Consider the following 14,678-nt stretch of genomic DNA (forward strand, 5'->3'; position numbering starts at 1 on the left):
AACTATGTCTGGCAGTTTGTCAAGGGCTTTGGGGCACTGTTAAAATTCTTGATTTGAAATTAAAAGATTCACGTTGTTATTAGTGAAATGCAGGCTCTGCTGTTAAATTTTTAAGAAAAAGTGCTAACTGAAAAGATACTGAATTTTATGTATTGCAGTTTTAAAAATTGAGATCTACAATTAGAACTACTGGGAAATTATATACTAACTGCTGGGACACAGTGACTGATACTGGTACTACCATACTAGAATATTCAAAAAATGCATAAAGTCAAATCTTTTTCTATCAAGATAGGTTTTATTGATTTAATTATGAACATTATCAAAAATAAACCTCTTTTCCAATTTCTCATTTTATGACTTATGGTACCTAGATTTATTTCTAATTTTTTATTTTCTGTTAAAAAAATCTCTTATCAGTGCTTCCTAAAAAGCTAAAAAATAATCAACAGAAGGGATTACTTCTTAAAGCATTTTACTTGTTACCTGCTTTGCTGTTCTATTTCCCAGTTCATCAGCTATCTTCTGCCACCGTCGGGACTCTACTTCCTCTGGTGGATACTTCAGAAGCAACTGCTCGAGTTTTTTCTAAATTGAGCACAAACAACAGAAAAAACACCTTTGTCTTAGTAGAGATACAAGTTGTCACTGGACAGGTATCTACATACATGTGACTTGAACTTAAATTACTGTAAATAGTATTACATTGTTTGTTATTATCACATATGTTATTGCAGCTACTGAAGTGGAAGAGTTTCCCATTACCTGTTCCTCTACAGTCCACAGCTGGTTAAACGTTTCAGGTTTGGTCTCATCGCAAAGTCGTCCTCTTATCATCTGCTCAAATATAGTACATAAAATGGAACAGGTGTTTAGAAAATGTACAGCTAGGATAACTTGACTTTGATCCTTTTCCTAAGTAAAAATCAAAACTGAAACAAATACATGCATGAAAATTTGAAATAAAATTGTTCTAAAGCAAAAAATAGGATCTCCAATTTGATCCATGAATGAATTTTATGATCAATTTTAATGATTAAATTTATGGTTAAAATTATCCACATACCCCATAATTTAAAAAATTTTACTGTTTTGTAAAAAATTTATCTTTCCTTTTGTGACAACTACCTGTGGACGGCTGCTTGTGGAGCCTTCTGGACCATCACTTAAAGGCAAGACAGAGTATGAAACAGATTCTCCATCCTTCCTGGGATCCAAAGGACTTTTTGGTCTTGCAGGTATACCTACTGCAAACAACACAAGAAATGAATTATTGAAACTCCATGCTGGTCTTTTGCTTCTTGTAACATATACTCACTCTCCTTTTACCTTTGTCAAAAATCAGCTTTGCTCTCCTACTGTTACGTTTTCGGTTTTTGAATTCTCTCTCAAAGTTTCCAAGGCTAGTGGTATATTGGTCCCAGGCAATCTCAGGGAGCTGAACAACTCTCTGAGGATATGGAAGACCCATATCGACCTGAAAAAAAAAATGTGAAAAGTGATAAACAACACTTAATGTACTTGTTGTATATCCCAACAAAGAACTATGGATCCTGGAAAGTTATGAAAAAGTTATGAAAAACTGCCTTTCAACTAAAAGCAAAATTCAAAATCAGCATTTTTAAAGTGCCATGCAGCACAAAGGTTTTTTCAGGAGAAGATCTCTTTCAAGAGTAATACACAACAGTGCATATAAAATATGCAGCGGCACGGTCAATGATGGCTTATTGAGCACAAAGCTTTGAAATTTGTGTTTCACAGCTGAAATCAGGTGTTTCTGATTTCAATACTCTGTTGCTGTCTACCTGGCTTTTGTTTTGTTTAGACATACTGCTTGCCCACTACCTGTAACTTTCCTAAGGTTAAGAAAACACAATGTTTTATCATCTGATAAACTGAAACCCAAACCCATCCCTTCAAGGAAATCAAAGCATTATTTAAAATGTTTATCCTGTCTTCTTACTGTAACACAACTGATGCAAGCCTTACAACTTTTTTTTATGGTCAACCTTAAGAGTATCCTTCCTTAGATTCAGAGACATAAATGTACCACATGCCTTCAACTAGCATTAGTATTTCCTATATGATACAATGATTATCAAATGCAATCCTATTACGTGTTATTAACACATCTCAAAATGTAATGGCTAAACAACCACTGAAACCAATAGGCTTAGGTCACACCTCTCTTTAAACCAAGGTCTCTATAAAGCTAGGGAAAGGGCATCATAAAATACTTTTTTTTTTTTTTTTAAGCTTCTCTGTTACTACATATTTTAAGCTTGAAAAGAAAATCATTCTTTATCAAAATTCATTCTCCTTCATTAGACAGTATTTTAGTTACATTATCCAGCACTCTTCCAGGTATGTTTTCTAATGTCCATTTTGGTTTAATGACCGATATTTCCTACTCTTTCAAAAGTACACTACCAAATTCATTCATAGAATGTCATTTAATTGCTCTAATGAGAAAAACTACAAATTCCTGGCTTTACAACCAAGCACTTGCAGTCACCTGTAGATTTCAGGTTGTCTTAAAATACCCACGTTACAAGTTTAAAAATTACATTTCCATGTAACAATGGAAAGAAAACGTATCTAATAAAATACTTGAAGACGTCTCAAACATTTTATAAGCCCAAGGGTCATTTCTGCTCAGCAGAGAAAGGACTTCAAGCTCCTAATGTTTCTATGCAAGTATATATGGAATTCTGATACCTACAAATGATGAATTACTAGTTATTAAAAAAAAATCTGAGTAAGACTTAAGAAATGCCCATCGAAATACCTTCTTCTGGAGTCTTTCCACAAATCCAATAGGATCTTTCAGTGCTTCTCTCTGGTGTCTGCCTAAACTTTCAAGGTCTTGAACTGCTTGAGTACGTTGAGCCTCGAGTACAGCAATCGTCTGTAACAGTCTCTGATAACTACAGAGACAAAGGAAAACATCTCACTAAAGTTGTCTTTAGAAGTGATCCCCCCCAAACCTAAATACTAGCCACAATAATCAACTAGTATCTAACATGTCATAGCTTATCTGAAACAGTTTATAGACATTTTTACTGAATTATATAAATAATTATATCCAACTTATTTTACGTAGTAGATGAATTTATATAAACCAGTAAAAATATTTATGTACTAGACTTCTTTAAATGTAAAACCTACACTAGCTAAAACAATATGGTATCAGGGACAAGCTACTCATATTCTCAATAGCTACGATCAACATACTTTGCTTACAAGGAAAGAAAAACAAAATGATGTAATTTCTTTCACTTCAAAATAAGCTACAAATGACTCTACTACAAAATTTTAACATTGCACTCAACCACCCACATGCTGTACAGGAATGTACAAACTTTGTAGTTTAACATTTCATAGAAGCTTCACTTAAGAGAAAAATATAAGGACCATTTACAAAACGTACCAATAAACCAAGAAGTAAGTAACTTGCAAAATAAATACATACAAAAGAGATTCCTCTAAGTATACAGAAGTTGAATGAAATGTCAGTATTCCCTCAAATCTCCCATGCTGGATTCACATGCAATTCTGATTTCCTATTTAACAGATACACTAAAGCATCACTTACGTGACTCTCATATCTGTACCCAATAATTGAAGCTTCTCAGACTACCTTCTACAAAGCTAACTTGGAGACAGGAAATCATACCATACTGTAACTAAGCCTTTAAAAAATGTGTAGTAACTATGTTTAATCCTTTTTATAAGCTTTCTAGTTATGGTAGTCCACTTCAGTCCTTGAATCATGCAGTTACCTGTGGCCACTGAAGTTGCAAATTACTAAATATAGACTATACGCACACACACTAAAATCTAAGATGCATTCACTACTAAACTATTTCAGTAAATTTTCTTTCTGTTCCCTTATTGCTAAAACAAAGAGAACACTAATATTATGAATTCCACACATACTACAGAAAAGATCCAGAGTTTAGAGAGCTAATGCAAGTTTTTCAATTGACTACCCTGGTAATTGGATAAGGCCTTAAGTGCAGGGAAGTAAACAGCCTGAAGGCAAAGTGCAGGCTTCATACCATCAAGCATTTAAGATTCTGCCTAGACAAGCTGTTGCCTGACCCCTCAAAAGTTAATTTTCTTTCCACTTACATGTAATAGTTGAAAACACGGGATACAGTCTTAAATTTTTTAGTTGAATACTAAAATGCTGAGTGGATTTAAAACCAGCATGATATAAATATATTATGGATCTATTATTATTTGTCTGCACATCACATATTAAGGTTATATTCAATTGAGACCAGAAATGCTTGTTCAGTAACTAATACAATTATTCCTAAACAGGCAAAACAAAGAATATCAGAAATAAGTTTTGTGAAGGTAGTGACAACACATCATATTGGCCTGAGGGGAAAAAACAAACAAACACAAAAACCTGCAATTCAAATTGTTACAGGTTCACAAGAATCATCATATGTGGAATTAAAATCTTCATTTAGTTTTTACCAATAACATCTGATTAGTGCCTATCTTTCCATACTTAAGTTGAAATGGAATGAAATGACAACTGGGGAGGAGGAACAAAACAAGAATATCAAACTCTCTATTACTTCCACTCCTCATTAAAACATTCATATAACCTCACTGAAGTGATCATGGACTAGAAGTTAAATCACTCACAAATGATCCCTCTGGTCTTCAAGGAAATATACAAAATACAAGGATCATTCAGAAATATATGATGTTGATCGGCAGTTATATAGCACTATTATTAAATATTTCAGGAGTGAAAAACGGGGTATTAAGCAAACTGCTCCAATACATAGATTTCCCAGCATTTTTGTACTGCTGTCGAGGAAATGATTTCTTCAGAGCTATTTATTTCAACTTCCAAAGTTTTTAATATGCAAATATTTTTTGAAGCCCATGAACAAGAGTGCAACTTTGTTATGTTAATATCAGATCTCTTTAAATGGGGGCAATGTGCACTTTAGGTCTCGCTTTGCAAATAAAACACAGAAAATACTATCCTTCATATACATCGTTAACATATTCCATACTTGGTATTTGCTAAGTACTGCATTCTCTCTGAACCAATGTTCTTCCTTTTATATTCCAACACAACTTTTTAACTGACTGTATAATAATGCACCTGCAAATAACCCGTAAGTTTTCAACTACTACAGTTTTCACATGGTTGTACAGGCTTTCTGTTCAACAATCCTACACGACTGTAAGAGAGCCAAGAATTTCTCTGAAAAAGCAGTAAGTCAAGTAACACATGTTGAGCACTTTCTCAGTCTGTCTGTTCCTTTACTGCATTAAGCAAAAGACAAAGGCATCCACATCATTTCCAAGACACTTCAAAAATAAAGCAGCTAACAATTCTATGATACATCTTCCAGTTCCTTTGTGAATAGGCAAAGCAATTATGATTTAAACTACTTCTTGCAGCTGAGAACTAATATTCTCCAAAATTCAAAAAGCCTAGTGAACATAAGGCCTCAGACACAGGAAGGAGAAAGAGCTGTGCCTCAGGTCCCAACACTCTGCTGCAAAACTGGATCCATATTTCAACAAGGCAACCAAACAGCAACCATCTCTACATTATCAGTAAAAACTACAGAATTTCCCATGAAGCATCTGTGAGGAATTACCAAAGAAAATGAACTCACATCCTCTGCAAAAAAAAAAAAAAGTCATACGACTAAACATACATTATCTGAGTACACAGGCAGTCAGTAATATCAGCTACAATGATGGAAGGTACGCTTCTCTCAGTTCAAATCACCAAATTTTTGCAACATAAACTTGAAGCACAGTTGATTTTGTAGGAAGACTCATTTTACTGATGGTACTTCCGTGTTTCCACAACTTGCATAGTAAAACACTATTTTTATAGCAAATGACTTAACAGCAGCCTGTACAAGAAGCCATGCCATTCAGCATGTTTTAGTAAATTGATTTCAGTATTGCAGGAAGAGTCAGATGCTAGTTACTGGTTTCTGAAGGATTCTCCTTCCTTCAAGGGGAGAACGTACTGTACTTTAAATCTTAAGTGAATGAGTGATCTGAGAAACATACTACAAAGCAAAGATTTTAACTTTTAGGCATTTGATTCAAATCAGTGAATGGGATAAAAATTAATGAGTGAGGCTTTTCAGTTAATATATATTATTAGTTAATATATATTATATATTATGTAAATGTAAAGCATCATTTTTGTCTTGCTGGACAACGTAAGGGGCAGCCATAAAAACATGCTGGGCCCTTGTCTGAAAACAAGCCACCCAAGGGATCTTCATCCACAAATGTTTAAGAACATGTAAGAAAACTGAATGCCACTGGTCCCCTCTCATCCATAAATAATTTCCATTTCAAGTACCTATCTGAAGTACTCACACAACAAACTTGAAATGTCCAAGAGGTATCTCAACACAATACAGTGTGAATTTATCGATTTTTTCTTATCTAATGTTTCAATGTAATTATAATGCAGGTAGAGACAGTAGTATTCTACTTTCCCCTCAAGTGAAAATGAATGGAACTTGTAGACAAATCCCTTCAACCTGAAGGTTTAGTCCTTATTTCCTAATGTTAACTAATTTATCTTTATCAACCTTACATGACTACAGAATCTCCTCCAAAGTAAGTATACAAACTCTCACATTTACTTCTTTATATAATCACATGATGTTGACCACTTCGAAGTTTCACAGAGCAGTCAGGCTATCTTACATACACACTGCTGAAAGCTTACTACTTGTTTTTAGTGTGACCAATTATGGATTTAAAACATTTCCACTATTATCACAAAGATAATTTGTTCCCTTATTATTTAAATGTATTTATCATTGTCAGACCACTATTGCAAATCTATGCAGTATTTTTTAAAAAGATGGCAATACACAAAAGAGCTTTATAAAGCTAGCAGGTGACACTTATTAGTAAAGGAAAGCTGTAGCAACTTTTTTTTTCTTAAGATATTAAGTTAGCTTACAGACCTTCAGTAATTTATTGTCTGCCTGCTCTTGGAAATTACTTAAAGGTTAGAAAAAAGTGAATAAGTCAACCACATTTGCCACACAATCACCACTCAGTACCATGCAAAGACATGTATTTTGTTGACTAACTAAAAACAAGCGACTTGTCCTCTCCTGACCAAGAAAATGCTGTGAAGCTGTCAGTCACCACTTTCCAATCCCCAAACACTAGCTGCATTTCTACAGTTGCCTGAACATAGTTTACAATACAGTAAGTAGTATGGTAACAAAATTCTTGGGTTATTAGAAGAACTGGAAGGTAAAAATACATATGCCATAATTAAAATGTTATGACATTTGAAAATTTGATTATTTCTTGTGCAGCTAGGATTTATCTTAAATGAAAGACTACACATTTTTTCATTAAAAATGGCTAAAATATACATAGAAAAAAATACGACAGTAAAACAAACTAGTTTTGTAATTTGCAATTCCAAGAACTCTGTGCACAATCAATATATCATTCCTTGGAAGGTTTTAAGCAAGTCTTTGTTTTAGTGCCATCTACTGGCACTGTAGCAATATATGTATTAAAAACGCTTTCCACATCATTTACCACCAGATTTTGGCATACTATCAGCAAATCAGAAAAAAACTTTATTAGATGCTAAGCTAAAAAAGGACTGGTATTAAACAGATTGTAGTAAAAGACAGGAAATTAATGTAGTAGGTTAAGTAAATACACTTAAATTTACACAAGTAAATAGAAGAAAACGTACTTAGAATTTCTAGTTTAATCCAAGACAGCTATAGTACCAGACGAGCTTCCTGAAGAAATCTTCAGGTCAGATCGATCAATCATCTCTTTTAAAAGATTATTATTATTTTACTTTTTTTTAAAGTTAGTTCATAAACATCAGATAAAGTCTCCAGCTTTTAAGCTTGGCATGAAGTCTGCAAGATACAGAAATTTTGACCCTACTTCCCTTCAAATTATTCTACAGTATATTCAAGATCTAAAAAAAAAAAAAAAATATTAGTGCACTGGGGATAAGTGCAGGGATTCATGCTAATGTGAGACTTGTAGAACATACAACAGCAACATGGAAGCAGAAGAGACTGATGAAGAGAGGTCCTTTTTTGATATTCGTTCAGAAACAGAGGAGACTTTGAGAGTATAATAAATACAGGCATATATTAAGTCCCATCAGGACAAAAGCACCTTTCCCTGACGAAAGCAGCACACAGTAGGTTTTTACTTACCTAATGCTTAGGTACTGTGACTAAGGTAATCCACTTAGGGCCCATTTTGCAACTCATTATGAAACTGCTTTCCACTATAACTTAAACTCTTTATATGTACTGTAATTTATCGTGCTTTATCCGTACATACTATTTATACTTTAGAACACGTAAAAGACTTCTGAGGTAACTAAATACTTAAAATGTATCTTTGCTTTATACATATAATGACAACAAAAGTATGCACTAATTGACTTCTGGTAACAATAAAAATGGCAATTTCTAAATGCTTGGATGAGGCTGTAATAAACACCTACATAAAACAAAACATAACTAAAGCTGACACTACTGGTTACTGAACTCTCTCAATTCATTCTGTGTTAATCAGCAGGTTTTCACTAAAATACATGGAAAAAACTCACTTGTGTACGTTCATGCTGTAGGAACAAAAATAATTTTTACAGTAAAGAATTACTCAATCTTTTTCTTTGTGTGTGTACAAAATGAAAGAGAGGGAAGAAATAAGGAAGTAAAGGAGTAAAATGCATCTTTTTATTAACACCCACTATAATAATAAACCAAGAAACAAACACATTTGGGCCTTTGTTTAGGAAACAGAACTTTTAAAGTTTCTTACATGAATCAACAGTGTATCTTCTTTAACTATGCAGAGCAAAACAAAGATGGACAGATTCGCAATGAGAAGTTAAAAATCACGTACCCATCCCTATCAAAGCCTGAATATACAGGAAACAAAACCCTAGGATCTTTCCTCCTTTTAAAATAGCATCTAGAGTAGTTTCTAGTACCAAAGGAACTCCTCTATTAATTAGAACTTAACAACATTAAACCAAACTTGAGTACATGCTGCTCACACAATTCCTCTCTAAAAGACTGACTCTAAAATCAGTTTGTGGTTCATGATCCTGCCAAAAATTCATATAATATCAGAACAAATATACAAGACTGGTAATGAAGTTATCATTTCACGCTAGGTTAGTTAAAACTGAAAAGTAAAGACTCCAGTATTCTCATAGCACATATCAGTCATTAGGGTCTGCTTATTTTCTTGGTGGCACCATTATGCTTATTAATGTTTTAGTGAAATATCTGAACATCCTTATCAGGTAGACAATTACATTATCATTTATTCCTCACCCCACCAAATATACTTTTATACTGGTATAGCAGCATTGAGATATCACCACTTCTGCTTTTGTTTAAAGTGTGACTTGTGTAAAGCCAAAACCACACCTTTACATAGCTGTGCTGTGTGCATGAATTACTTTTTTTTTTTTTTTTTTTTTTTTTAAATCAGAACCATGATTTTCCTACAGCATCTGCTCTTGCAACTCTGGTATTTCCTACACCTCAAAAACATATGATTTACTATAAGGATCCTCCAAAAATGGCAAACATTTCTAAATTTCCCAAATCGGAAAATAAATTTTTACCATTGTTCTGCATTAAAATAGTAAATTGGTGGGTTACTCTTTTTTTTTTTTTTTTTCCTCCATTTGTGCATTTCTTCTCTGTGATTTCTGAGCCATATTGAACGACAAAGTTTGAAAGATAAATGAGTTCCTGCATGGTCTCTCTACAATCTGTCAGTATGGGAAGCAGGAGACATGGTAAGTGCTGGCTCCACTAAGAGCAAGGCAAGCAGAATTCCGCTGTTACTTTTTGCATCCTGGTCAGTCCATCCGCAGGCACAGAGGCGCACACACTACCACCATGTCAGTCAGCAGGTAAGCAGTCTCTCCCAGGACAGGAAGCTACAACAGAGGACTCTTGGACGTGAGAGTAATAAGAAGAAAGAAAAGCTGGTATCAGGCAAATAAGAAGAGAATTCAAGGAGCAAAGAACATTAATCCAAGAGAAATCAAGCTTTGTTTTCCACAGGATGCATTATTTAAATGAAGATCGCTCTGGGGTTGATAGTGCTGTTCACCAGGATTGAACTGTGGCTGACAGCAAGACAAATATATTCAGAGAAAGAAAAAATGAATTCGACATATGTACTTGACATTTAATAGCTGCTGGGATAAGCCTACTACTGGTGAGAAAAAAGCAGATGTTGCACACGCCCAAGACATTACCTCTTACAAATTACGAACTTCATTATTTAGTGTTTATTGGGCAGTTTATGTAATTATAAATCATGATTCTATGATTAATACTCTTACTAAACATTTCTTTGATCTCGCAATAATTTTATATCATTTACAACATTTTCCATTGATAAGTATATAGGAAGGATGTCATAAAACATAATAATGCAGGCAAAAAAAATAAACCTGAATATTTTAAGCTGATGTAAAATATAACCACAACTTGATTAATAAATCTGGTTGTATGCCCACTACAGTAGCATGATATGATTTAGTAGCACAATTATCTGCACTACCACTCTGCAGTTGATCAGAAACTCATACTAGGAGTATCTAATTGAATTCTTATTTTTCTACTTTGCAGATGAACTAGTTGCAGCATTCAAATTCTACATGAAATGAGATTTTTAACTTAAAACTGATTTAATGTTTTGTTACTTACTGAGAATATAGATCCATCTACCAGAGAACAGAACCTACTCCTTTGGGGGTGGTGGTGATCATGTATGCTTAAATTTTACATTAAGATATAATTAAAAAAAAATGTAATGCTATGTGCCATACCACTTTATGATGGAGCAGACTAAGCACGAATTAAAAAACATTCTGGTCTAATACATATGGCATATATGCTTTTTTAAAACTAGCAATTAATTTCTATTCCTCTTCAACACTAAAATTTATACTTCATCAATGCTGCTGAATATTCTCCTATAGAGAAATCAGAGGTAACGTATTTACAAAACAATTGCCTTCTCCTAGCGCTCTCCACCTCAGTATGGAATAAAAACTGCTACTGAAAAGTAACTTGATATGCACCAATTCCCTGTGCTCCTGAAGATGATGAAACAATCTAAAACCCAGTCTCCTCAGAATAAAACTGTGTGCTGCACAGGAAGACAAGACAAAGATGTTCTGAAAACAGAGAAGGGTAATTTATTCTGTAGTACTAGCTACTCATAGCTACATACCCTCACTACAAAGGAATGTTAGACTATCTTATCTGTACATTAAAATAAATTCATACTGTATGATAAATTTGTCCTTAACTCTGACATATATATCTCAATATATCTGAAAGCATGAGGATAAAATACAGTAGTTAGAGTATTTTTATTCTTAACCAATATACATTGGAAGATAGACATTGAGATTTTATCATGAAATATATTCACCAAGAAGTAACTTGGTTTTTAATATTCGTTACCAGCCGGTTAAAGAAAAAAGATGGTGTAGGGAATATTAGAAATTCAGCTTAATGAAAGAGACTGCTACAAAATTATGTTAGAGTTACACTTCAAGAAGACCTAGGCATAACAAATAAATAACTGGTATAACAAGATGCACCAGACTGTATTCTAGCAAGTCAAGTGCAATAAGACAAACTTCTAAAATCTGATTTATTAGGCAGAAACATTCCTGACTCACTGAATAAAATACAAATCTAGTACTGCAGAAAATGCCACAGATGTTTCTTTGGTTTCTCACATTCATGTAATATTGAAAGTTAAACACATCCAAATAAATTTAAGGTATTTCTATAAATAGTCAATTAAATCTTATTGGACTATCCAATGTAGTCCAAGTTTCCAAGGCCTTTGCAACAATAAAACCCGCAGTAAGAATTCACAAGACTGGGTTTTAAGAGATGTATTAAAATAATTCATTTTAATCTGTCTTCAGATTAAATGTCAGTACAACTATTATAATGTTAAATATTACAAAGTAATAAATGAAAACAAAGATATATGAGAATATTTATTTACTGAATAAACACAGGGTACTATTTCTTGCAATGTAATGCTTGTAGGCAAGTCTTCATGCACAATTCTTGTCTTTCAACGGGCTTACCTACACACCTAAGTGCTCCCTACAAAGCAAACCACAATTTACATTATCTTGGAAATACACATGAATTTTATACACATGGAAACTCAATCACATTTTCACCTAAAGCCTTCAGTAGCTCCAGAAGAGCGCTAAGCAAAATTTGTCCCTCATAACCTGGTACCTGCCAAACAGTGCAAACTTGCAAAGAGATTAAGAGAAGAAAAAACAAACAAACAAACAAAAGAACACTAAATGAAACACAGGACAAAGGGTAAAATACACTGAAAAGAAAATAATGCGAAGACAGAAAATTAAAATAAGCTAATGCACTGTAAGAAACAATTAGGCTATCAAAAGATACAGCAAAGAGATATTCAACACTACTGATAAAGGACACATGCAAAACACTAAACACAGAGTATAAAGTTTAGCAATGTAAAAATTAAATCAACAAGTTCTGTTTTAATGGAAGTATCTCAAAAGATGATGTAAAGGTTTCTGAGCTACAAAATAAAAGCTGAGTTCTCAAACATTCACCAAACCATATTTTTTCTGAGGCATTACAATACACAAGAAATCAAATTGTGTTCAATCGCAGGAAAATTAACAATACTTCACAATTATACAACCCCCAGATCAGCCTGTTACTGTCTACATGAATGTCTAACACTGCAGTAAGATTTCTTTTTAGAGATCTTGGATCCTTCTTTGTAGGATGGAAAAATCCTATTAAAGAGCTTGTGGAGCATCCATTATTGTTCTGAGAGAAGGTCAAAATAACATTCCATAATTTGCTTTCTGTGATAATTATTTTTCCTATCATATCATCCAGTTTTCCCAGAAATATTAACATATGAATGTTGCTTAAAGATGTTAACATTCAAAATACAACAGATACTCATACAAAATACCACAATATACATTCACTTGTTTTTCTTATAGCAAGTCGCATCACCAGCTGTTGAAGGTTATGGTATATTCATATTTTATCAATGTTGCAATAATTTCTTGGAGAGTGAAAATCAGCTGTATGAATGTGTGTTAATCAAACTATGTAATGAAACAAGAAATAATTTAAGTCTATAGACATAAATTGATTCTACATCTCAGAGGAATATAGATTTTTTCCCCTCTGTGGCTGATCCAAAGAACAGTATTAATGGCTTACTGGAGAAATCTGCCTCCTGAACCCAGCCAAGATGCTAATGCCTTTCTGAGTTTGCTTTTAAAAGTGAACAGAAACATAAACCAAAGGAAAGTATCATCCATAAAGACAAGTTTAATCACAAACTAATGGAGGACAGAAAAACAAAACCATATACCGTGTGCAGATCTAAGAAGCCTAAGACTAGCATACTTTGTTTAACCAAAACTATCAAAGGCAAAATGAAAAGCCTATACCTGATGGCAAGGGAACCCTGGAATTCTTTGTCTCCCTAGAAAGGGGACATCAAGGAAAATATTTCTGCTAACACCTCTTTTTTCAATCTACCATTTTTGAAAATAATCACCATATGAGATAAAACAGGGGTAAAATCAATACACAATTCAAAACCTAACACATGAATTAAGAGTACCCTGTAATGAATGTTGATGTATTTTTAATCTTTAAAATAATGTATTGCACTGTATTTGATTAACTTTTGAACTATGAAGTTCCAGATAAAGGATTACCAAATATAGATTTAAGTTATTTAGAAGGATCACATTATCATGAGGAACCATCAGAATACTAGATTTATTTTCTTTCAAATATAAGCCCTACAGTCCCCCCAAAGCTGCTTGTAATTTTCCAACAATAACAACATGCTTTTAAAGGGAAAAGAACATCCAGTTAAGTAATACTACCTTCAGAAGCATGCTTCCCTTCTGAATAGTAGGGATGACTTTCTTGATCTAGGAGAGAATTCTAGTTTTGACTTTGTTTTACCACCAAATATCATTAAAATATAAAATAGGATAAAAAACAGCACTTTTTTTCAGAGTTCTGCATTCAGACAGCAAGTTAATAGCAAGTTACCAAGTCCTAATTGCAGGTGACCTGTACAAACATCCAATTTCAAAAGCTCTAACAAACAATCTGCCAGTGTGAACAATTCATCACATTTTCAGAGTATATAACAGTATATACTATATAATATATATAGTATGATTATATATTATATAGTATATGATATATAATACTATGTATATAGTATATTATATATATACTATATATATGTGGTATATAGTATATGATATATACTGTAACAGTATATATTCAAAAGCTAACACTAGGGCATATTCCTGATTTTTTTCAGGAACACTTTAGATCTGTGTTTAATTGTTAGGGGAAAAACAAAACTTCCCCCGCCCCCCCATATTTACCTTCAAGTTCAGATTTTGATTTAAAGAACTGTGCATTTTGGACATGTTTAATTTGGAAGATGTTAAAATGGAAACTACATCTAAAAATCTGATCTAATCTTCATCACTCTTCCTAATAAATACCAAATCAGTGGATACAATACTATTATATTTTCGTACT

The 14,678-nt window shown here is 33.3% G+C and overlaps 1 protein-coding gene across 6 annotated transcripts in view; it reads right to left on the bottom strand.

Moving 5' to 3' along the window:
• Nucleotides 1-14,678, bottom strand: part of ZZZ3 (zinc finger ZZ-type containing 3) — a 60,294-nt gene that overhangs the window by 13,233 nt on the left and 32,383 nt on the right. For 5 of the 6 annotated variants that reach the window (XM_068691391.1, XM_068691392.1, XM_068691393.1 and 2 more), the window contains 5 exons: nt 2,789-2,927; nt 1,330-1,477; nt 1,129-1,247; nt 766-837; nt 487-588 (listed from right to left, as the gene is read on the bottom strand). In XM_068691391.1, the coding sequence (XP_068547492.1) occupies nt 487-588; nt 766-837; nt 1,129-1,247; nt 1,330-1,477; nt 2,789-2,927 (580 nt within the window). The remainder of the gene's footprint in view (nt 1-486; nt 589-765; nt 838-1,128; nt 1,248-1,329; nt 1,478-2,788; nt 2,928-14,678) is intronic. The other variant, XM_068691394.1, reaches the window with a different exon arrangement.

Source organism: Anas acuta, chromosome 8 (genome assembly GCF_963932015.1).
Source record: "Anas acuta chromosome 8, bAnaAcu1.1, whole genome shotgun sequence".
NCBI classification, from domain to species: domain Eukaryota; kingdom Metazoa; phylum Chordata; class Aves; order Anseriformes; family Anatidae; genus Anas; species Anas acuta.